This window comes from Perognathus longimembris, chromosome 15 (assembly GCF_023159225.1).
Source record: "Perognathus longimembris pacificus isolate PPM17 chromosome 15, ASM2315922v1, whole genome shotgun sequence".
Classification (NCBI taxonomy): Eukaryota; Metazoa; Chordata; class Mammalia; order Rodentia; family Heteromyidae; genus Perognathus; species Perognathus longimembris.
The window spans coordinates 35531034-35556734 of NC_063175.1; the positions used below are offsets into that span (position 1 = coordinate 35531034).

Consider the following 25701-nt stretch of genomic DNA (forward strand, 5'->3'; position numbering starts at 1 on the left):
TCTGGGGCTTGAACTCAGAACCTAGACATTGTCCTTGAGCCTCTTTATACTCAAAGCCATCACTCTACCACTTGAACCACAAAACCACTTCTTGCTTTTTCTGAGTAGTTTGTTGGAGACAAGGGGCTCATGAACATTCCTGTCTAGGCTGGCTTTGAACTAAAATCCTCAGGTCTTAGCCTTCTGAGTAGCTAGGATTACTGGCATGAGGCATTGGAGCCTTGCAAAAATGTAGGTTGTTTTTTTTTTAGAGAAATCTTTGTCACTAGAAACATATTTTTGCTTCCCTATCCCCTAATTAAATAATGTTAGACAGCATATTAGAAGATTCAGATTCAGTGCAGCCAGGTAGCCTGTGCCTGTCATTCTAGTTATGTGGGATGCTGACTTGAGGAAGATCTCAGTTCCAGACCTGCTCAGGGAGAAGTTTGTGAGACCATACCTTAATATATGAAAGCTGAATATGGTTACTGTCATTCCAGATATGGGGGAAGCATAAAACAGCAGAATCTCATCCAGGCACATGCCAGGCAGAAAAGTAAAAACCTATTTCAAAATAACTGGGGCAAAAACAATTGGAGGGGTGGGTTAGTGGTATAATACTAGGTAGCAAGTTTGGGCCCTGAGTTCAAACTTGAATACTGCCAAATTATAACAAAAAAAGGACTCAAAACTCTTAATACTTAAACTGAATGGATACCCAATGAAACAATTTTAAACTTTGACTCAATATAAGTATTAAGATCATTCTTCAGTTCTACTTTCTAAGATCTGAGCACTAGAAATCATTCAAAGGCAGTATACATAGATGATGACATAGAGAATTTATGTTATTTTGTAACAAATATCAAAGGAACCAGACTCAGAAGTTAAAACCAGAAAGTAAACAAAGAAAAATGCCATCTACCACAACTATTTTAGATTCTTTTTGAAGATAATTACAAGATTAAGGATCACAAGAGATGCCAATCTTGTTTCTCTTTTGGAGTGGTGGAGGAGCTATCTTCTTTCAAATTCCTTGGACTTTTTTTTTTTTTTTGCCATTTCTGGAGCCTGCACTCAGGGCTTAGGCACTATCCCTGAGCATCTTTTGCTCAAGCCTAGCACTGTACCACCTGAGTCACAGAACCACTTCCAGCCTTTTCTTTTATGTGGTACTGAGGAATTAAACCCAGGGCTCCATGAATGCTAGGCAAGCACTCTACCACTAAGCTACCTTCCCAGTCCCTGGACTTTTCTTGAATAGATAAATGTAAAAAGAATGAAAGGAAGTCTGGCTTTGGTGGCTCATGTCTGTAGTACTAGCAACTCGGGAGGCTGACATCTGAGGATCCAGGTTCAGGGACAGCTCGGGCAGAAGAGTTCTAGTGACTCTTATCTCCAGTTCCTCACCAAAAAAGCCAGAAGTGGAGCTATGATTCAAGTGATAGAGTGCCAGCTTTGAGCAAAATACTCAGAGGACAGCACCTAGGTCCCAAGTTCAAGGCCCAGGATCAGCACTAAAAGAAAAGAAAAAGATATCTGGTAAGAAAATGTTGATGGTTACTTTTTTTTTTTTGGCAGGCTTTGCTCATTTTACCCAGGTAAAATCATTGTCTAAGGATTAGGAGTTTCTCTACTGATAGATTAATGTATAACCCACCCAAATTAAAAACATGCTTTTTGTTTGCTTAGTTTTGTTGAGTAAAAACTTGATTTGTTTTCCTTTGATCTGTCTGTATTCTTTTTTTTTTTTTTTTTTGGCCAGTCCTGGGGCTTGGACTCAGGGCCTGAGCACTGTCCCTGGCTTCTTTCTTCTCAAGGTTAGCACTCTGCCACTTGAGCCAGAGCGCCACTTATGGCCATTTTCTGTATATGTGGTGCTGGGGAATTGAACCCAGGGCCTCATGTATAGGAGGCAAGCACTCTTGCCACTAGGCCATATCCCCAGCCCCTGTATTCTTTTCTTGATTCCACCAATATTTTTTGAGAATTCAATTTGGGAAAATTATGGCGTATTCTCCATTTTTTTTCTTCCAGTTTAAATAACAAGGCACCTTTTAGCCTATTTTGAAAGTCTTTGACAATTTAATTATTCTATTTTGTTGCACTTAGAAGTAAAAATAAAGGTAAAAAATAAGTAAGTGAATAAGTAAAAATAAGTAAATAAAATATGTAGAACATGGGAAGTAAATATATAGAACACAGGACTTTTCAGTATCAACAGTTATAAACAATAAATAGTAAATTAGCAATGTGTTAGACTGGAGAAAGACAAAATTATGTGGCACATATATTTTTGCTTTCAGTTTTAACCCAGTAAGAATAAATCTTACAATTTTGGATTATATTGAACAGTATAAATACAAACATTTAAGAACTCAGAGGGCACACATTTCTTGGGCTGTATACTGTCTGTATACTGGAAATTTATGTGTTCTTATTAGCATTGGGTATTGAAAGCTTTATTACATCTACCTAGTACAGACAGCACTGAAATACTTCTTTTAAATGGCTTAAGTATTGGTATTGCCAGAAATTATACCCAAATTTCGTTCCTCTTTGTCCACTCCTTTCTCTAATGTAAAACAAAACAAAGCAAAAGGATTCCACTAAAATGATGATATTAATATTTTATACTATATGTAAGTATAAATATTACTATAGTGTATTTTACTATCATAAATACTAGTATATAATATAGTATATATGTAGTACTATAGTCTACTTTGTAAGTATATATATATACTAAAGTGTGTAGTATATGTAGTATACAGTATACTAGTATATATTACTAGCATATTAGTAAACTAGTATAATTATATATAATTAGTATACATACCATATAATATATATCATTAATATAATTATATATAACTAGTATTTATATTATGATATACTAGTATGTTATAATTAGTATAAATAGTATACTATATACTAGTGTACCAATTATATTTTTTGTAACATAATTTTGTCCCAAAATAAGTGTTACAACCACTTTTGAATCGAATTCCTTTCAGATTGCTGTTAGGTACAGCTCAAGCACAAATGAGTTATCTAAAAAAAATCGGAAAAACCAACAAGGAAAAGAAAAAGGCAAACAGGAAGATTGGAATGTAACTCTATAGGAGGTATTTCCGGCATTCTGTTTGCCCTTTAGAAAGATGGTGGAGGGGGTTCACACATGCGCATCAGTGCCTCTAGGGCGGGGACTTCCGGCGCGTTTTGCTTGCGTTCCGAGTAGTGATTGGTAGCGCTCCAGTGGAGCGACAGAACCGGAAGCGCCAAAGTAGCAAGATCTCCACGGGTTTAGTCTCGGCGGTTTTTCTGTGCTTAAATTTAACTCCGGAGATTCTGCTTTTACGGTGGTTGCCATGGGGGAAGGGGAGAAGTTTCACTACATCTACAGTTGTGACCTGGATATCAACGTGCAGCTGAAGATGTAAGAGACCGCTGGAAACGGAGTGGCGTAGCCGGGCGGTCGGGACGGCTTGACCGGAGTCTGTCAGGGTGGGAACGGTCAGGGAAGACGGAGACCCTCTGAATTGGGACTGCCGAGCGGGCTGTGGTCACAGAAAGTTTGAGGTCTGGGCTGGGAATGTGGCTTAGTGGTAGAGTGCTTGCCTGGCATGCACGAAGCTCTGGTTTCGATTTGTCAGTATCACATAAACAGAAAAAGCTGGAAGTGGTGCTGTGGCTCAAATGATACGGTGCTGTCCTTGAGCAAAAGAAGCCTAGGGACAGCGCCCAGGTCCTGATTTTAAGCCCCAGGACTGGCAGAAAAAAAAATACATTTTGAGTAGTTGGCCTGTGAGAACAGCTATAAGTACAGTATAAGCCCTTTAAGTTTACACGCTGTTGACAAACACCGAGATTATTTGGGTTTTCAGTATTTTGAGGGATTATTGCAATCTCATTTTATACAGGAAGTAATCGGGTCGTATTGCACTTATTCCCTGGCCATTAACAAGTGAGAGATCTTTATTTTAGAACAGGCAGCGGAATGAAGACTGCAGAAAATAGAAAGTTGGTATAGGCAGATGTGGATTAATGCAAGTGGGTGTAGTGTTTACAGCATCGACAAGTGGAGGCATCCATTGAGAGTGTTGGCTGAGAAGTTGAGAGGGAATGGAAGAGATCATTGTAAAGGGACCAAGAAGATGAAAGAGGCCTTCAGGAGAATGCCTTGGGACACCGTGTTTAAAGTAAAAGTCAAGACATATGCAAATGAGAATAATGGAATCGATTTACTAATAAGAAACAGGAGTGATCTTACTAGAGTTGTATAGAAATATTGTCATACCTGTCACAGGTTACAAATAACTACAGTATAATCCATAGTCAACAAACTTTTATTTAATTTTAGTAAATATTAATAATTGTATGTTAAAGGGATGCAGTATGTAACAAATACATTTTCCCATTTCTCAGTGTCAAGGAAACATGACACTTGATGTGTTCCAAAGCATTATAAAAATTGTCCAGAGTTGAGATCATTTTAGTTCTGCTCTAGTTCTGATTTCTCTTAACACTCCCCTCCCCCCGTTTTTTTTTTTTTTTCTTTTTTCTGTTCCTGTGGCTTGAACTTAGGGCCTCGGGTGCTGTCTCTGAGCCTCTGTGTGCAAGGCTAGATCTGTACCACTTGAGCCACAGCACCACTTCAGCTTTTTAGAGTAGTTTACTGGAGATAAGTAAGTAGTAGTTAAGTAAGATAGTAGATCAGTAAGATAAGTAATTTACAGTACTTTTCTGCCTGTCTTCAGATCTGTCTCCTGAGTAGCTAGGATTATAGGCTTAAGCCACTACATTCCTCAGATTTTACCACAGATCTCAGCCATCTGAGTACCTGGGATTACAGGCATGAGCCACCAGCACCCAGATCTCTTACCTTACTTTGAAGATTGTTAATCCATCTTTTTTTTCCCTCCAGTACTGAGCCTCAGATTAGGGTCAGTGAGCTGTTGTTTAGCATTTCTCCTCCTTCCCTAAGTCTGGGACTTGACTTCTTGAGCCACAGCTTCAATTCTAGCTTTTTAAATTGGTAAGAGTTGCACATATGTATCTGCCTGGAGGGACTTTGAACCTCGACCTTTAGATAGCATTTTCCAAAGTAGCTAGGAATACAAATCTGAGCCACTGACTGCTGACCCATATTTTTTTAATACAGAAAAGTGAGTCATAATGACCTTCTTCTACTAACATTCATCTGTTCAGTTACTCACCAAGTTATTGAATCTATCTGCTAAAACTTTTCTATTCTATTGTTCAAGTTGTATTTTATTCTATTCTTTCCTATTGTTGGGAAGTCCAGTCACTTTTAGTCTCATTTCTGTGGGTTTCTCTTACTCAGAATTGAACTCAGTAGGAGCTCTTGTTTGTCATTTATCATTTTGAATAAAGAAAGGCTTTCTGCCACACCTCCATTTCCAGCGTTTGCTGCTTAGTTGGAAATATGTCTCGTAGTTATCTTCCCTGGTTTAAACTTTAAACTTATCCTCAGATCTCAGCCTCCTGACTACCTATGATTAATGGCTTAAGCCACCAGCACCCACCTCCACCTTCAGTTAACAGATGTTTAGGTTGTTTTGTCTCAAATAGTGGCACATAGTAGATTTCCAGAGATGATTACCTCAAAACTGAGATCAGAAACAGTTGAGCAGGTGGGAACATTTACTCTTGCAGGTAGAAGAAGTCTGGTATTTAATCTTCATATTGTCATAACTGACCAGGGTCTGTTCTGGGGGCTGGGGATACTCAATGTTGGGAACTATCTGGTGACAGTTATTTGTTTATTTATTTATTTTTTGTTGGTGGGAATTCTGGGGAGTATTGGATGGTGCAGAGTTCAACCTGGAGAAACAGATTGTATATTGTTTATCCGTGAAATGATTGCTACTTTTTTGTGACCATCTCCTATGTATTATTGTTTGGGTTCAGTTTAGACTTTTCCTGGAGGCAAGTTAAGGGCGCCTGAGACTTTCACTTATCATCCAGAAGATTGACTTTGGCCTTCTTGCTATAGTTTTTATTCTCAGTTCTATTATTTTTATTCTCAGTTCTATTACTTTGACTTCAGACAGTGAGTTTGATCTCTGAATCTCTATTTCCTCATTTATAAAATGGAACATGGTAAAAATGAAGAAAGAACATATAAAATGCCTGATAAAATAAATGACATAGTCATGATGTCCAAGAATTATTTTTTAAAGAAATATGTCCTATTTTATTTCACATGCCCTGTGTATGTCTCTCATGATTTGTAACACTGTCTTTTATAACTTTAAGAAATGAACAGATAGCACATATACATAGGGAAGAAAAGAGGACAGAATACAAGATAATATTTATTTAAAAGTAAGTTTTTCTCTCAAGAAGCAATAACTTAGCATGCTCTTGCAATGCTGCATTATTGATTGTGTCCCTTTATTTCTGGGCCCATATGTCTACTACAGTAAATATTTGATGGAAGAATTGAAGAATTGGCCAGTTTGAAATGAGTGAGGTGAAACCAAAATCTGGAAAATTGTTCATTTCCTGAAATGGATTAAGAGTCAGTGGCAGAGTTTAAGATTGATACCTAAAACAGACAGATAGGTTGCTGCAGATGGATTAATCTTGGATATGTTAAGATTTTGAGACCTTTACATGTAAAAGTAATTTTAATTTTCTATTTGGGAAAATGTTCTTTAGGTAATATAAAGGTACTTTGACAAGCACAACCTTTTCTTTTTTATTGTTGCATATGTATTGAAAATGTGTAAATGTTTGTTCTTGTGTTTTCAGTGGAAGTTTGGAAGGGAAGAGAGAACAAAAGAGTTATAAAGCTGTCCTAGAAGACCCAATGTTGAAGTTTTCAGGGCTGTACCAGGAGACATGCTCTGATCTTTATGTTACTTGTCAAGTTTTTGCAGAAGGGAAACCCCTGGCCTTACCAGTGAGAACATCCTACAAGGCATTTAGTACAAGATGGAAGTAAGTTTGCTTTTTTTTCTCCATTCATATGGTTGATTACACAATGTTCTCCCATTTCTTGATGTTATAGTTGCTGATTATAGGAATAATTTAGTAGAGATGATGAAGACATTTTTGAATTTTATGCATAGAGGCACTGATAAGTTTAGTTTTTATTAGCATACATTAGCTATACAAAGGGAGATATGATTCTGACTTTTCTACATGTGTGAAGTATATTGTAATCCACAGCTCCCTCCCCCCACATAACTCTTCCTCCCTAGACACTGATTAGTTTAAAACAGTAACATGCTCAGTTGAAGCACTATACTTGGAATTGAAGTGGGAGCAAATATTTGTAATCAACATATTGACATTTTGCTAGTTTTTTTTTTTTACTGATTTACAACTGAGTCAAACCAAACTTTATTGTGAAATATTTAAAAATTCTCTATACTGATTTGTGCCCTTGAACACAAGACCTTTTATGTAGTCTCAAGTATGCAGCCTGGAGTTTAGAAATCCAATCTCTGAAATTAGAGCTTTTACTGTCTGTTCAGATAAAAGTTTGGTTTTTGTCTTCCATAAAAATCTTTCTTTCCTCTTCAGATTCATGGCTCATTCATCCTGGCATATTAGTAAAATATGTGAGATGAAGGGTAGTAAACATAATTCTTTTTCCCCCCCAAGAACAATATTCTGGTTCTTTAACCTTTTGATATTTCTTACTTGGTAGACATTTTAGAAGACTTCCAGTACTCAGCCAGTATGTATTATTCAGCATTCTGGTGTTCTTTGTGCCATATATACGTTGTGTGCTTCTAAGGAAGGAGCTGTTGCTCACAGTGTTCATGAAAGTGGTCATGAGGGGTATACTGTGTAGACAGCCACTCTGCCTTGGAGCATACAACCTTTTTTCTACAAGTAGTGCCCTTTGAGGCCAGAAAAAGCTTTTCAAAGATAAAAAGCCTCAGCTTTGGTGATCTGGCTACAAAAAAATCTATTACAAGTTCTGTACTGGTAGCTCATGCCTGTAATCCTAGGCTACTAAGAATCTGTTAGCATAGTTCAAAGCCAGCCCTGGCAGGAAACCCATGACAATCTTATCTTCAGTTAGCCACCAAAAAGCTGGAATGGACCTGTAGCGTAAGTGGTAAAGCAAACAGAAAAGCCGAGGAATAGCACCTGGGGTTTGTCTAGTTCAAGCCCCAGGATCAGCAAACACATACACACACAAAAACACACACACACTTCTATTTTAGTAGTATAAGTTCTTTATAATTACTTTTTGTTCCAGAAAATTCCAACTACAAAAGTAGAAAGAATAATGAACATCTAAGTCTTTATGACTTACATATGCATTTGTGAGGATGTAAAAGTTCCCATGTATGATTTCTAAGAGGTTGAAATTTTAAAATTAGTTCATTTGTTTCTACTGGGGTTTGCACCCAGAACCTTAGTTATTCAACTGGCCCTCACCACTTGAGTTGCACCCCACCCTTGCTTTTTGTTGATTTTAGAGATAGAATCTTCTGGACTTCTATGCCTGAGCTGTTATTGAACTGTGTTCCTTCAGATATTAGCCTTATGATAGTTAGAATTACTGTATATGAGCTACTGGTGTGTAAGTTTGTATTTTCTGAAAGTATGAAGCTACTCAGTAAAAAGAACTTTGAAGTAAATAAAAGTGGCTTCTTGAAATTAAAAGGTCCAGAAAATAGGCCAAGCAAAATAACTTCTTTTGGATAAGTAACTTAAGAATAGGTTAAAAATAAAAGACATTTACAGATTTTTAGTTTTAGGAAGTTGTGATTTTTTTTTCTTTACCAGCTTATCAAACAAAACTTGCCCTTCTAAAATAAATGGGCTAAAAATTGCTAACAGCCATTGTTCTTTGTAAGTACTTGCTTAAAACAAATATTCTGAAACAGTGAAAAAAAGAAGTTATATCTATATATTTTATTGACTTTATTTCCATAGTTGGAATGAATGGTTAAAACTGCCTGTGAAATACCCTGACCTGCCCAGGAATGCCCAAGTGGCTTTGACTATATGGGATGTGTATGGACCAGGAAAAGCAGTACCTGTGGGAGGAACAACTGTTTCACTCTTTGGAAAATATGGGTGAGCTTTCTGTTTCTGGAGTCTGTGAGTATTGTAGCTTTCAGGCTCTTTGTTGTTTACGCCATCTCGTTCTCCATGTGAAAAACATTTTGATTTATAGAATTTGCTTCTCTTCCATTTTTTGGGGTGAGGATTTGGTCACTTGCTTTTGAGACTGAATTTGACTTAGGTTTCCTAAAGGATGTGCAAAATAGATTACTTAGAAACACAGTTTGTATTACTCTGCTACTAGTGATTGCTAATGTGACTTCTACTAGACTATAGAAGTTGTTGGGATCTAGCACTTTGCTTTTGAGTAACAAAGACTGACATTTACTGTACTGTTACAAACTTTTTCTTTGTCTAATGATGATAGAAAGGAGAATAGAGAGGCTTGAAAGCATTCATTAGTTTAGGGTGGTATATTACAAAAATAACTATTTTCAATTGAGTTGTTTTGGCATATTTCTTTAAAAAATTCTTTTATTGTTATTGTAAAGGTGATATACAGAGGGATTATAGTTACCTAAGTCAGGAAAATGGTACATTTCTTTTTGGACAGTGTTACCCCTTTCCTTACTCTTTTGTCAGTTTTTCCCTTCCATTCCCACCCACGAGTTGTATAGTCCATTTTCAATATAGTATCTAGTGAGTACAACTGCTGCATGTGTTCACTCTTTGTCCCTCCATTTCTGTGACACCCCCTTGCCCTCCCAAATACATAATAACGAACAAACAGAAAGAAAAGAAAAGCAGCAAAAACCAAGAAATCTCTTGTTTCCATTTCCTGGAATATATGATCTGGCACACTATCCTAAGAGTATCCTCCTTTGGTCTCACTTTGTGTAAATGCTTGGAGTACTATATAATTTGTTATGTTCCAGTGTATTTTAGATCTAGCTTCTGTATGATAAATTTCTTGTGTTTATGTTTATACTATAAGTAGCCTCCTTTTTATAATGATATAATTCACATGCCATATAATTCTTTTGAATGGTTATTTTCTTCTTGCTATATAAGGAGCCTGTAAATTTGAACTTAGTAAGTCCTTCTTGTTCAAGTTATTTAAAGGATTGATTTTGTTATGCTTCTTTCCCTTTACATTTGATTCTGTGATTAATATAAAATTAATTTTGTGAGTCTCATTACTAATTAGCATAAAAGAAAACAAAAACAAAAGGCATATAAATATATAAATCTCATTGCCGTTTATTACATAAGTTTTTCGCCAGTCCTGGGGCTTGGGATTCAGGGCCTGAGCACTGTCCCTGGTTTCTTTGCTCAAGGCTACCACTCTACCTCTTGAGCCACAGTGCCACTTCTAGCTTTTTCTGTGTATGTGGTGCTGAGGAATTGAACCCAGGGCTTCATGCATGCTAGACAAGCACTCTACCACTAAGCTACATTCCCAGCCCTACATAAGCCTTTTTTTTCCATCTGTTTATTTTGTTACTTTAATGTGCTTACTCAATTCACCAGATACTAAGTCTAAGAGAGGCAAAAACAGTACATAGTATAGTAGTTAGGAAGCCAGATTATAAAAATAGATTACTTGTCTTTAAATTCTGTTTTTTTTTTCCTTACTAAATGTGTACCTTTAGACAAATTAATCTTATGTTTCAGTTTTTTATCTATAAAATAAAATAACAGTAATAAATACTTAATTTTTTTTTTAGTTTTTGGGGTTGTACTGGTGTTTAAATGAGGGCCTCATGCATCACTTCTTTTATAGTTGTCTATGTGACTTATATATACAACTCTGTTCAACTTTCTTTTTCATTCCTTCCTTTGCTGTTATTTATTTGTAATTCTGTATATATCTGAATAAAAGGGAAATTTTCTAAGTTCTCATTCAAATAAAGATGAAAGTGTCTTCTACAGGACATATTTGTCAGGATAAATTAGTAGTACTTATTCCATTTTAAAAAAAGTAGTTAAACTTCAGAGATTTCCATAAAGACAGAAGCAATAATCAGTGGAGTTAAAATTTTCATTAACTAAGACTTTCAACCTTGGGAAGTCATGCCTTTTCTTTTTTTTTTTTTTTTTTTTTTTGGCCAGTCCTGGGGCTTGGACTCAGGGCCTGAGCACTGTCCCTGGCTTCTTTTTGCTCAAGGCTAGCACTCTGCCACTTGAGCCACAGCGCAACTTCTGGCCATTTTCTGTATATGTGGTGCTGGGGAGCCGAACCCAGGGCCTCATGTATACGAGGCAAGCACTCTTGCCACTAGGCCATATCCCCAACCCAGCCTTTTCTTAACTATAACTGGAAAATGACTACTGCTTTCCCCCTTTCTTTTTAAAAATTGTTATAAAGGTGATGTACAAAGGGGTTACAGTTATATAAGCTAGGTAGAATACATTTCTTTGTGCAAGTTAAAGCTATTTCTCTGTGTCCTAAATGCATCAGATCTTAGACATAAAGCATTCGAGCGTGAGACTGATTCTGTGAACATATCTCTTCCAGCAGGTTTCTCAGACTTGAGCCATTTACTTACTTACCACTTTTGCAATTCTACAAGAATTCTACAGAATATTTCTGTGCATTGCCTATTCTTTGAACAGGGGTCTGCTTTGGCCTGAAAACCCTGTTGGCAAGCCTGAGTGCACCCAGGTTTCTGGTGCAAGAGAATGAACTTCAGAACATTTAGGTGCTTTAGCATCCTTCAGATATCCACTTCCCTCTGAGTCCCAGCTACTTTTCTATCCTGGGAATAAAACATCTAGGGGGACAAAACATCCTAAGCTTGTGGGTAGGAAACCTCACTTCATGTGCCATACAACTATCATGATTTAGAGAAATATTGGTTGAAGCCATACTTACTTCAGGATTTTTTATGCAATGAACTGATATCAGTTGCCCTTCATCTTTCTCCTGAGCGGTCCTGCTATGCACTTTGTAGATTGTAGAAGTGGCTTTTATAGCATCTATTACAGTACTATTGGTAGTTGTATGACTAAGAGCTCTTGCTTTTGCTAATAATCTGTTTTGTATATGTGAGTCAGGGCAAAGTAGAATTTCTTTCAGGAGCCTAATAATTGAAAGACTGATATGTTAGGAGAAGGCTAGAATAACTTACTGTCCTTAATTTGAACATCTAGCATGTGAAATTTCTAAGTAGCTTAAACATAGATTGATCATTAATCTGAATTGGTAAAGAACCATAGGTAAGCAGCAGACTTCTCGTGCAGATGTTTCTTCTCTAAATGTGAATTCTGAAGTTAAGACAGTTGCTGGTAAAGCAGCTTGGCACTGCAAGTTGGAGCAGCAGCAGCAGCAGCAGCTGGAGTTGGGGAAGAGCCTGCTGTACTGTTTTTTCTGTCTTGTCTGGCTTAATTTCCCAAGTGGACATGGTGCTCTGTGCATCTTCTGCCTTGCCACCTGGAGGCTGTGTAACTCTCTGCAAGATTCCATTAGTGTCAAAAGAAAGTTATATGTTCACTTCATTGTCAAAGAGTCACTTGGCATGACTCCTACCCTTGGCATCGTCTATCTTTACATCTCCTCTTCAGATCTATCCCAGGGCACTTAAATCATTTAGCAGACTGACTTCCTGCCAAATGGGCTTGTGTTTGAATTAAATTCAGCTACAATATTCATTAAGTGGTGAGGAGGTAAAGAGAAGGAAGGGAAGCTTGCTGCTATTTCTGCAGGTACATTTATTTAAAGGGTGTTCATTTAAGATAGTGTTACTTCCTCATTGTGGTAATTCCATGGAGACTGCTCTAAGAGGTCTGCTGGATGTTGAATCTGTCTACTTGAAAGGGAACAAAATAACTTTATTAAAGATCTATTTTGTAATTAGCTTTTTGAAAAATGTTTAATATGATATTAGAATTTTGCTTTTCTATAGCCTGTTACTTCATATCTCACAAATTGGGCTTATAAGATAAACTTCTAAAAATGTGGTATAGAGAATTATTTACTTTGTTGCCAACTTCAGGGACCTTATGATAGATAAAGCGCTGAATCTTCTTGCGCCTTATGTACTTGTGGGAATCTATCGTTTCCAGTCTAAGTGATTATAGCATCACTACCTATGTATATTCCATATGCAATGAAATGAAAACCTCCTTGATAACCCCAGGCAAATCATGAATACGTTTTTGTTAGTCAGAACATTATAATTAAAATTTTTACTTATATTTCATAATTAAGTGGACAATTTTGTAAAAACTAAGGACTTGTGGAAAATGCTTTCATATTTCGTGGTATACACTTGTAGCCTGTGCACTGCAATTGTCACTGTATTCTCTTAGCATCTGCAGAGATGCTGTTTGAGTAGAACTGATATAGTTTGAAAGGACTTACTCATAAACACTTGTAAAATGAAAACATGCTAAAAGGCAACCATCCCCATCCTTAAGCTCACGATAAAGATAAATACGGGAACTTTCTATGGTCTCAAAAAATTAAAAGGGAAAAAAAAACTTTGCATAAAGCTCTGCATGAGCTTATTCAAGATTTGCCCTAGATCTTCTTAGTAGTCTTTTCAAGGTAGTCTGGCAGTCAAAGGTCACCTATTCTTTCACTCTAAAACAGGAACTACCTTTAAGCTGAATCTTGACTTGAATGCATGTGTGTATTTTGTTTGTTTTTTGTTTTTGTGCCAGTATTGGACCTTGAACTCATTGCCTCTTTCTCTTGCTTGACTTTTTCACTCAAGACTGGCATTATACCACTTGAGCCATACCTCCACTACTTTTTTGTTTTGTTGTTTTTAATTGGAGATAATGGTCTTGGACTGCTAGGGCTAGCTTTGAACCGCAGTCCTAAGACCTCAGCCTTCTGAGTAGTTAGGATTGTAAGCATGAGCCTCCTCTGCCAGGTTGCATAACTTTCTTATGGAAAAGAAGACAGGAGAAAAATCACCCTATATAGTGAAAAAGATAATAGTAACTTATATTTACATTTTATTCTAGTGAATATTAATTCAAGTACATTTTAATTGAAATTTTATTCAATAATTGATTGCTAATTGAAATGATTTAACCTCATGATGAGTAATGGCGTGAAATACAAATACTCTACTAATCCTTTTTATACAAGAGAAACTGGGTTCTGGGAAGTAGCACTAATTTATCCAAGGTTACATCTGAAATGAACAGATGGCACAGCTGAAATTCAAACTCAAGCATGCTGATTTGTTGAGTACAGAAAATAGATGATTTTGATTTTGTTTTTAGTCATGGTAAATATGACATTCTATAAGGTAGATTTTTGAGGTGATGGATGTATGTTTTCTATCACTGATCTTTACTTCTAGTTTGCATGAAGACTTCTCTGTAGCAGTTTTGCTTACTCAAAAGACAAAAGAATGGCATGAGAAAAACTTATATGGAATATAGTTGCTTAGTTCCTTTCGGTACAGTCATGTGGGGGCTAAAATCGTGACTGTGGAGACATGTATTTATTTCAGTAGAATTGCTGTTTATAATCTAAAGTTTCCTATAAAAATTGCATTAATTTATACTTCTACACTAATCATACTTTTTTGTAGAATGTTTCGCCAAGGAATGCATGACTTGAAAGTCTGGCCTAATGTAGAAGCAGATGGTTCAGAGCCTACAAAAACTCCTGGCAGAACAAGCAGTACTCTCTCAGAAGATCAAATGAGCCGCCTTGCCAAGGTAAAAAAAAAATCAAATTAGACTTTGAAATAAGTAGAATTTTCCTAGTCATGTCTATAGTGTATTTAATATAACAAACCATCATATTTTACTTCAAATAATACCATTTTAGTAATAGTTTTATTGAGATATAACTTAATACTTTTATAGTATATATATTTATGAGTGAATTTATAAAATTCACTCCTAGAAGGTGTAAAATTTATAGATTTGCATAAATAAGCATCACCACTGTATTTTAATTTTACTTTTTTTTTTTTCTTTTTTGGTGGTGGGGATTGAAACCAGGACGTTGCACTTGCTAGGCAAGCACTTTGCCACTGAGCTACTTCCCAGCCCAATTTTACATTTTTATTAACCCTAAAAGCAACTGTGTCCTCATGAATAGTCACTTATTGTTCCTTCCTCTTTGTAGTTCCTGACAACTGCTCATTTACTGTTACTATGAATTTCCCTATTCTGGACATTACACATAAATAGAATCACATTTTGTGGCCATTTTTCTGCAATTTCATCAGATTTGAAAATGTAGGCTGCTTTGTGATATATCCATATATACCCATATATATGTATATCTTATTAAAATATGTAATATATAGTTACACATATTAAAAGTTTAATAAATATATATTAATATTTAAAAAATTGGTCCAGGGGTTGATTTTAAGGCCTGGGTGATGTCTCTGAGCTTCTTGCTCCAGGCTAGCACTCTGTTACTTGTGCTACACTTCCACTTCTGGCATTTTTTGGTTTTTAATTGGAGACATGAGTCTCATGGACTTTCCTGCTTGAGCTGGCTATGAACCTTGATCTCAGCCTTCTAGAGTAGTTAGGATTACAGGTGTGAACCATCAGTGGTAATATCATTTGCCTTAAGCCTTAAAGATAAAAGTGTTACATGCTAGAGATGCTTATGATTTTACAAATAAAAAAATTTCATCATGTACTTTTAACTAATGTGCTTTTACCCTGTTTTATAAGTGGTTTGGGTTATCTTCATTCACGATGGGTACAATGAGTTGTTTTCATTTTAAAATACAAAATTTAAGTCCCATTCTAGTGTTTAAATTGAATCTCCTTTTATTAAGCACCATTAAATTGTTTACCTCCACACTCCTCCCCCATTTTTTTTTATGCGAGTCCCAGGGTTTGAATTTGGCCTGGGTACTGTCTCAGAGCTTTTATGTTCAACTCTACCAGTTGAACCACAACTCCACTTCTGGGTTTTTTGATGGTTAATTGGAGATAACAATCTCACAGACTTTCCTGCCCAGGTTGGCTGGCTATGAACAGAGATCCTCAGAAATCAGCCTCTGGGTAGGCAGGATTATAAGCTATTGAGCTGCTTTTCAATTCTTTTGTTAAGACTTAAAAAACATATGTACGTGTATTTTTTCTGTGCAGTCTTACTAGTGTGGATGACTTTAATTTAGTCTACAGGAAATCTTGGTGCCAATTATTACCTTGTTGCTTCTATTTATAGTTTTTAATTATAAAGAATACATTTGGCTATTTGTTCTTAAACATAAAAGTTTTAATTGGCATATCCATTCATGTATTTCTCTTTAAAAAAATAGTTATTGTGACCTAATAAGCATATAGAACAATATAGTATTACCCAACCTTTTTTTTATATTTCTTTACTTTTTTTTATATAAAGGTAATAAATCAAGTAAAGAGTACATTTCTCTTTGGACCATGCTTCCTTGCTTCCTCCCAGTTTTTCCTTTCCATTTCTGTATATTTAAATAAAAATTTAAAAATTAATTTCAGCAAGGTTTTTTTTATTAGCATGCCAGAAACTTTATTTTGACAGTTCCCTACATGCATATGCCCCAGTCAGATTCATCCCATTTATTACTCTACTTTATCCATACTTCACCTTTTTTAAAACAATTTCAACAAATTTTTATGTCTCACTTCTCTTTAAGTGTTTATCTTAGCAGTGTAATTAGATTTCAGTTCTTGTTTGATTTTTCCAAACCTTGAATTCTTAGTAGACATTTTCATAGAATCAGTTCATTTATAAATGGTGGGTCACTGCAGTGTGAAAAAATAATAATCTCAAATACTAGGGGAATGTCACCTATACAGAAGATAAAGAAGATCTTAAATTGTCTTTTAAGGGCTTTGTTGTGATTCTGCTGTAGATGAAACGTTAAGAGCCAAGACATAGAAAGCTTTAAAGTTAAAATAAGCTGTTCACTTTTTTCTATTGTTTCAAATCACTTGGACTTCTGTTCACATATTCCATTTTTTCCTTATTATTTTTTTATTATCTTTAAGGAGTTAACATTTAACAAAACAGTTTATTTACACAGTATGTCTTGATTAGTGTTATCCCTTTCAGCATTCTCACCCATCCCTTTCTTCACTTAATTTTGTAGGGTATATATTTAATTCTTGAGTGCATCCTCTCCTCTCTTTCATTCATCTTGCTTTTAATGAAGCTTTCAAACTAATTTTATTTCTGTTATATTTTGATCATCAACAGCATTTGTTTGAATTGAACTGTTTTCTATCGTAACACAGTGTTCTAGTATAATTTTCTTGTTTTTCTGTTTGGAATTTTGTTGTAGAGAAAAGATGTTACTTGATAACAACTAATATATTGATGATTGAAATAGTAAGCCCTTAAGAGATGGATGGGTTCATACTTGTTCTTTTTGTTATCCATTTATATTAGAAATGAAGACCATGCATTAACAGAGCTAAAAGAGGTAATGGGAAGAAACCTTTTTAATGTTCTTGCTAATTGTTAAAAATCTACAGTCTTTAGAGTATTGCAACCTGAGTCCTGTTTTTTTCAAGAGATAATTATTAAGATTTATGTACTATTAGTATTCTGTATTTCAGTTGTGATATTAGTTTGTAAATCTTTGAAATGTCAATAAAAATTAAGGAGAGTAAGCATTTTGTAGTTTTTCTTGTGGTAATTGGAGCTCAGTACTTTCCCACTTTCTTTTATCTCTAATAGAATTGTACTTTTAACTTTGAATGGAGACTTCAACTTGCTGTGCTCTGACAGCTTGCATTAGTGTTAACTTTTGTTCCCCACTGACTAAATAGAGACTATCAAAGCCTGTAATTACTTTACTTAAGGAAAAAATTGATGCCATTTGAAGCAGTGTTAAGAAACAGATACCTCTTAGAGGAAAAAATTTTATTTCTTGGCATTCTGGGCTAATATATTCTATTTTTCATACTTTTGAGGTTTTAGAACTTGTTATATCCTTACTGCTATAGCTGAAAGAGGTTTGACAAAATATAAAGTCATTTGGAAGCACTTTACATTGGAGAAGAACTGACCCAGGAGTCAGAGATTTAGCTATTAGCAACTCAGAGAAAATTATTTCTGAACTTATAAAATTACAATTTTAGTATGCACAATTTATGAAGACATAATTTACAAAGTAGCTCTTTTGTAATTCTAAAATTGGTACAGCAAAGAATTGCAATTATTTACCTACATAGATTTTATAGTTAATTGCCTCCATCTAGAACAAAGTTTTGGACATTAACTTTGCCTTTGGATTATGGTGTGTTCATATTGCTTTTCTTCTAAGATATAAAACAGAAGAGGTATATTGAGCTTGCCTAATGTAAATGGTGTAGCTGGGCTCTTGGATTTTGTTTCTGTTTGTTTAGTCCCCCTGTCTTTAATTAACTGCTTCAAGCATGCTTCTTAAATATAACTTGGTCTTGAGATATAACTTGTTTGCTTGCATTGGTTTAATACCGGAGAAATGTTTTGACCTTAACTTACTAACCTATCAGAAAGAATCAATATTAATACTTAAATGTTCTTAAATTGTTTCTTCTCATCTTAAATTTGATCAGTGAAATTGTCGGTTTCCTCTGAAATTGTCTTCTGTGAATTAGAATTTTAAAAACTAGGGCTGGGAATGTGGTTTAGTGATAGAGTGCCTGCCTAGCATGCATGAAGCCCTGGGTTCGATTCCTCAGTACCATATACACAGAAAAAGCCGGAAGTGGGCACTGTGGCTCAAGTGGTAGAGTGCTAGCCTTAAGCAAAAAGAAGCCAGGGTCAGTGCTCAGACCTTGCGTCCAAGCCCTAAGACTGGCCAAAAAAATTAAAACACATAAATTAATTAAATTAAAAAATAGGAAAAAACCCTCATGTAGTTAGTTTTTCTATTTTTCTATAAATAGCACAGAGATTGTTGAGGTGATGTCATGCCTATATTTCTTAAACTACCATTAAAGAAAAGAAATGTGTACTTAAATAGATGAAGTTTAAGTGGTTAGAACAGAATACTTTATTTCTGTTAAACTTTGATATCCCAGCCAGTGAATTTACTATGATTCTATGTAATTGTTGAGCAGGCAGTTGGTTTAGCGTAAAAAGGTGTATATAAATCTTAATAATAGCAAAGCGCAGTTGCTCTGCATTGTACCCATGAGCCTAAATAAGTAGCTTAGTGACAATTTTCAAACTGCAATGTAAGAAAGTTTATTCAGTTATAGACTGCTTCAGTTTTGGTTGCCTAGGGATAATGGGGCAAGAGGACTGTGAAATGAAGATTAACTGCTTAAATAGCCTGTGAAAAGATGGTGTTAGATAATTATTAAGCAAAGAACTTCAAGCTGAACTTAATACTTGTACTCTGATTTATTCCTTAGCTATGAAAGTTGAATTCTAACTACAGTGTGAATTACTGACATTTAAAATCCTGCTTTCCAAGTTTAACATTAAAAAAAACGCCAAGCCTTTCTGGATGATTTTTGTAGAATAAGCTGTCTAATGATTTTACATCATTTTGTGAATGTGCCTAATTTTCTTTTGAGGAATACTTAGACTTGGGTTTCTTAGATCTTTTTTAAAACTTAATTTTATTGTCTAGGGTATGTATGGAAGGGTAATAGTTATACACATAGTCAGTACATTTCTTGTCAAACTTGTTAACCCTTCCCTCATTTGTCTCCTACTTCCCGCCCCCCCAAATTGCACAGTTCATTTCCAACATATTATCTTGTGAGTATCACTGTGGATTCCACAAACTTTTAACAGAGTAGGAAGAAATGAATATATTAAGATAACGATATCTTTCTTTGTTCTCTATTTTCTTTTCCACCTAATTGGTTTGGGCTATTAGAGTGTCTTTCCGTTTGAATTGATTGGTAAAAACAATCAGAGGCCAGACTTCTAGAGCATTGTCTTTGATCCAGCCTTGTAATGCTTGTTTCTACCACAGTTGACCACATTGTCCACGTATACTCGATCTTTTAGCTTCTCATATTATAAGACTTACAGCTAGCATACATATGCACCTAGGGTTTTGAATGTGACTACTAAGCTTTCGTGTTTGATTTATATTTGAATCCATGTATGTAGACATGAAGGGTTTGTGCAGAAGCAAGCTTCTCCATTGTCTCTGTCTCATTTTAGCATATCTGCTTGGTGCCTTTGGAATGTGCTTTAATTTCTGTCAGTTTGATTAAGAGGACACACTGAGAAAGTAATAAGTAGATGAAAAGTACTTTGTGGTATCTGCAAGAAAGCTGGGTTTGAGAATGCTGAGGAGAATATAGAGGTGAACATGCTGGGATGAAAAGGCGGGAAAATGTGGTACTCTAGGCTGAACCTCAGAGTTCTGTTCCAGTGTCCAGCATCCAGATCAGGTTTATTACAACTGGCACTGCATTTATTTTATGTTTTTAAGTTTATCTAGGAATAATGACTTTCTTAAGAATAGTACCCATTTAAGTAAAAAGTAAAAAAAAACCCAAAATCCCTCAGTTGCCCTATTATCATAACCACATTTCTAGTTCTATTAGCTACATGAGGCCCAAGTTTGTGTATTGGACAGTGCAAAAAGGGAACATTTCCATTATTACCAAAAATTCAACTGGAGAGTATTGAGTTTACTAATTTGTGATGGGAATTTTTGATGGCCATACTATTTATGTTTGCTGTCTATGTTTTCAAACTGTTGGAAATACAGTCTCTTCATGAGATTGTTGATTTCATAGCGAAGAATGAAGAACGTTTATTTTGTGACATACTTCTATCAGTGTTGGGAAATCTTTTTTTTCCTTAAGTATTGACATTTAAATTCAGAGTTTCAAGTTTGCTCTTTATTATTTTTGAGATAGTGCCTGATTATTTTTGAAATAGTGTCTCACTTTTTTCTTGGGACCTTTATTTCTCTTTCACACTCTTTCTATCCTGCTAATCATAGAAATACAATCTTGTGAATTTTTATCCTGACTAGCTGAAAATAAAGTCAATAAAAGTGCATTTTTCCTCATGACAGTAAGAAAGCAGAGAGAGTACAGTAGAGGAAACCTACTGTGGCAGGCTTCCGTGTTCTGCTTTTGTTCCATTTGTGACCTTAGCCTATATTCTGGGCTGGCATTTCCTCAAAATTGTTCTACATGCTAATTATCTCTACAATCATCTTCCAAGATACACCTAGAAGTGTATTTTGCTCTTCTCTTTAGGCAGACCTGCCCTGCTATGTTTACATAGGCATGCTTCAGCAAGGTTAACCTTGGGCTGTTATCACAATATTTTTTCCTTCTAAAACATTTCCTGATAGAAGTGGTTCACTGTACCTGAACTATTTGTATAGTGTGATTTATGATTATCACCGCTTTCTTTTGATGGTTTCAAGGTAGAGAATGCCCAGGTGAACAGCCTTCATAGAAACCATAAACTGTGATTCTCACATGGAATTTTCCAGGCTCCAGTTTTTCCTGCTACAGAAATATCCATATCTAGCCCAGAGGAGAGCACACAGGAAGCCAGTGTATAGAATTCTCTAGGCTCTTCCCATGTTGTTTTCTGTTACTGAATCACGGTAAGGAAATATCCTTACCGTGTTGGACATATATTTTAGCTGTGAACCCTAATATCCGACTCCTAATGAAACACTGAGCCTGTGGGTGTTCTTGGGCATCCCTTGAACACTTAATGCAGTGGATTGTGTTAACAGACACTATGTTAAACTGTTCTTCTACTCTTGAAATAGATCTTGTGTGATCTTAACATATTTAATTAATTACCTAATCCAGCTACCTGTTAATTTTCTAAGATCTTTTATCTACATTTATGTGAGAATTGTTTCTGATTTTCCTACCAGCTTATAAAAACCACTTGTGGCTTACTGGTAGAATGCTTGCCTAGCATACATGAATCCCTGGGTTTGATTTCTCAGTACCACATAAGCAGAAAAGGCCACAGAAATGGCTCTATGGCTCGAGTAGTAGAGTGCTAGCGCCTTGAGCAAAAGAAGCTCAGGGACAGTGCCCAGGCCCTGAGTTTAAGCCCCAGGATTGGCAAACTACAACAACAACAACAAACAAAACCCACCTGAATTTGTAATTCATCTAGTCCACATCTAGATAAGTGTACATACGAAATCCATGCAGTGTTTGTGTCTATTATATATTTGCATTTCGTCACATGCTAAAACAGTGTAGAATTGACCATGTGTAGTTTTGAATATGCCACAATGATTTCATTTCTTCAAGAAAGTAAGAAAAACCTTACTTAGGTATTTTGTCTATAATAACAGAAAAAAAAACCAAAGCTTTTGTTTCTTAAAATTTTAAGCATTAGTGGTGGCTTATGCCTGTAATCACTGCTTTGGATGTTGAGATCTAAGTATCATGGTTCCGAGCCAGCCCAGATAGAGAAGTCCACCTGTCTCTTATCTCTAAGTAAACACCAGAAAGCTGGAAGTAGAGCTGTATCTCTAGAGGGAGAGTGTACTACTAGCTTTGAGCAAAAGTTCAGGCAGTGACCAGGCCCTCATTTTAAGCTCCAGGACTAACACACACACACACACACACACACGCACACACGCACACACGCACACACAATTACTAAAAAAATAAGCAAACAAATACATAAGATGATAAAAATTCAACCCACTCTGAACTATGAGTTTTGATGATCCAGAAAGCTGTTTTCAGAGATGACTATGTGACATACCTTTTCCCTGCTGTTCTTAGTCTACATACAGTGTGGCTACTTGGCCTACTTTTAGCCCCATCGTTGGTAGTTTTATTAAACACCCACTGCTCTGAGGCATCTTTCTTAAGCATATAATTCTCTCTTTCCATTAAATCCTTTAGTACGTCATTAGTGCTCTCAGATGCTTTTTGACATGTTGTTATTTGGTTCTTGGGGATTCTTTTTAGTTAAATAGCTTTCACAACCTCTTGCTGTTTAATTCTTGGAGGAGTTAGGGCTCAATAATTAAGCTATTATTTTTGTGACAGTTGGTTTTTCTCTCTCACTCTGTGTGACTTCTTGGGAATTCTTTAGAAACCTGTGTTCCTGAAGAAGAGTGAATGACATTTTTACAGATTCCTTGACCTATCTTCTTCCTCAAATGGGCACCCTGGTGAAGATTATTTTTTTACAAGCAATTGAAAACAGATTGCACTACTTTTACTCTGCTATTTAACAGAATGCTGATTTTCTTTTTAGAAAGGTATAGGTCACTGACATTTCAAATACAAAGTGAAATATAAATCACTAAGTCAGTAATAAAATAATATTTCTGCACTCTTGTCTGTTTTAAAGTTCATTTTTGAACTTCTATAGCTGATGGGATAACTAGATACTGCGTAAGTAGTGAAGACCTCTTTGTCTGCCTACATTGTGACCTGCACCAAGCAGAAAATAGGCGATCCACGTCTATAATCCTTCCTACTTGAGAGTCTGAGAATATTGGATTGAGGTCCAAGTCTCGCTCATACACAGACACACAATAAAAACTCATACCCTTTCTAAATGAAGAGTGGGCAATAGGAATGTGTGTTCCAGTTATCTTAGCTATCTGGAGCCCTAACATAGGTGGGTATGCACATCCAGGTACAAGCTTAGGCAGGAATCAAGACCCTGTCTCAAAAATTACTAGCCAAATTAGGCCCAATACGAGGCTCAGTGGTGAGAGTTTCTTAGCAAGCATGAAGTTCAAACCCTGGTACTGTAAAGAAATGAAGGAAAATCACTAATGAAGTAATTAGAGTAGGTTCTTATGTTCAGAGTGCTTCATAGCTTTATTAATTTTATTCAACTTTAATAAATATTTCAACTTGATAATTAGTTTTTCATCTTCATTGAACTCTATAACTAAAAGTCCTTATGGTTTAAAGAACCAAAAGATACTCTAGTGGCTTGAATGTGTTCAGTTTGTTGGAGAAATGGAAATTATTTTGAAGAGGAAGTTAGAGGCTGATCTATTAGCAATTGTCACAGCTAATTCCAGACTTTACCTATATTTTGAAGTCCAAAGAGCTAACTTTGCTGGTTGCAGACTCCACACCATTGCCCTTTTGCATGAACAGTCAATTGCCATGTGTTGAACCATGATAATTAAGTGCTATCTAGCTAGTTTGCAAGTCTTAATAGAGCATACACACCATAGTTTACTTAACTGAGCCTGTTCCTACCATTGGTGGCTAATCACATTCTTTAAATTTTTCTTTATTGTTCATAGAGGTTACAAACATGAATGTCTCTAGGATGCTTGAAACTTGTCCTCTACAGGCATTACTTTTTTAAAAAATAAAAATGGTTACTATTTGAGAGAAGAATATACTTTTTTTTTACATTAAAATGAGCTTCAAACTTTTTATATGAAGCTACTGTTTTCCTTTTGGAAATTGATTGACCTTGTGATAAGTTAAAAAAATACAGAATATTGATATTCAGGATTTTTAGTTCTATGAGACTGATAATTTGCAGCAGTATTTGATGTTCCAGTAGGAGCACTGGTCATGACATGAGCAATGGAAAGGAAGACAACCAACACAGATAAGCTACTATGTAAGACTTGAATATCCAGTTGTACTTCATGCTTTGAATCTTTTTAACAGAGTTTTGATATATAAATGAAGTCCGTATTTAGCATTACATTTTCAAATAAATATCTACATCTAATTGGAGGACTTTGGGACTTCTCGAGTATTTTTTTGGATATAGAACTGCAATATGTTATTTTGTAACTTAACAAAATAATGGTAGAGTGTCATATAAGGCCTCAGAAGACTTTTTTCATGACACCTTAAATCGTCTATCAGTGTTTTCTAAAATAAAAGCATGCACATGCACATATTCATTTCTTAGAGTATTAATTTGTAGGTTTTAGATATTTCCCTTTCTGTAATGGCCTTATTTCATGTTGTTTGAAAAAAAAACAGGAAGAAAAGGGAAAATATGGTTTCTTTCCTAGAAGTATTCTTATTTTTCCATATATAATTTCAAATTTAAGAAGTATAGAACATGGGGATTCTTTCAGAAAAGATTACTATTAATTTTAAGAATATCTTTAAAAATTGGACCTTTGTAAATTTTTTTACTTGTTTTTCTTTTTTTAAAAAAAGATTGACTCAAGTTTCTTTTTTTTTTTAAGTTTTTATTATAAAACTTATGTACAGAGAGGTTACAGTTTCATACGTTAGGCATTGGATACATTTCTTGTACTGTTTGTTACCTTGTCCCTCATACCCCCCTCCCCCCTCCCCTTGACTCAAGTTTCTTATCTGGAAAGTTGTTTAATTAATTAATTTTTATTGTCAGCCATGGGACTTGAACTTTGGGCCTGAGCACTATCGCTGAGCTGTTTTCCTCAAGGCTAGCTCTTTATCACTTTGGGCTGCAGCGCCAATTCCAGTTTTTTGGTGGTTAATTGGGGAGAGGGTCTCAGAGACTTTGTTGCCTAGGCTAGATTCAAACCGTGATTCTCAGATCTCAGCCTCTTAAGTAGGTAGGCTTAGAGGTGTTAGCCACCAGTCCCCAGCTTGGAAAGTTATTTATGATGTATGTTATGTGTAGGAGTATTTCAGATGTGAAATTTATATGACAGATTGAATATCCATTATCTGAAATTTTTGAAAGCAGAAGTTTTAGACTTTTTCTTTTAGATTTTTGATTTTTTTAAAATTAATTAATTTATTTATTTTTCTTTTATTTGTTTATTAATTGAACACAAATTTTTTTACAAGGTGTTGTGCAAAAAGGGTACAGTTACATAGTAGGGCAGTGTGTACATTTCTTGT

General features: G+C 35.5%; 1 protein-coding gene across 1 annotated transcript in view; it reads left to right on the forward strand.

Annotated features, from left to right (window-relative positions):
- The first annotated feature begins 3266 nt into the window (after positions 1 to 3266).
- The window catches only part of Pik3c3 (phosphatidylinositol 3-kinase catalytic subunit type 3), a 100185-nt gene continuing 77750 nt past the window's right edge, over positions 3267 to 25701 (forward strand). The window contains exons 1-4 of the mRNA XM_048363129.1: positions 3267 to 3421; positions 6763 to 6951; positions 8911 to 9054; positions 14535 to 14664. Coding sequence (XP_048219086.1) covers positions 3354 to 3421; positions 6763 to 6951; positions 8911 to 9054; positions 14535 to 14664 — 531 coding nt within the window. The 5' untranslated portion in view covers positions 3267 to 3353. The remainder of the gene's footprint in view (positions 3422 to 6762; positions 6952 to 8910; positions 9055 to 14534; positions 14665 to 25701) is intronic.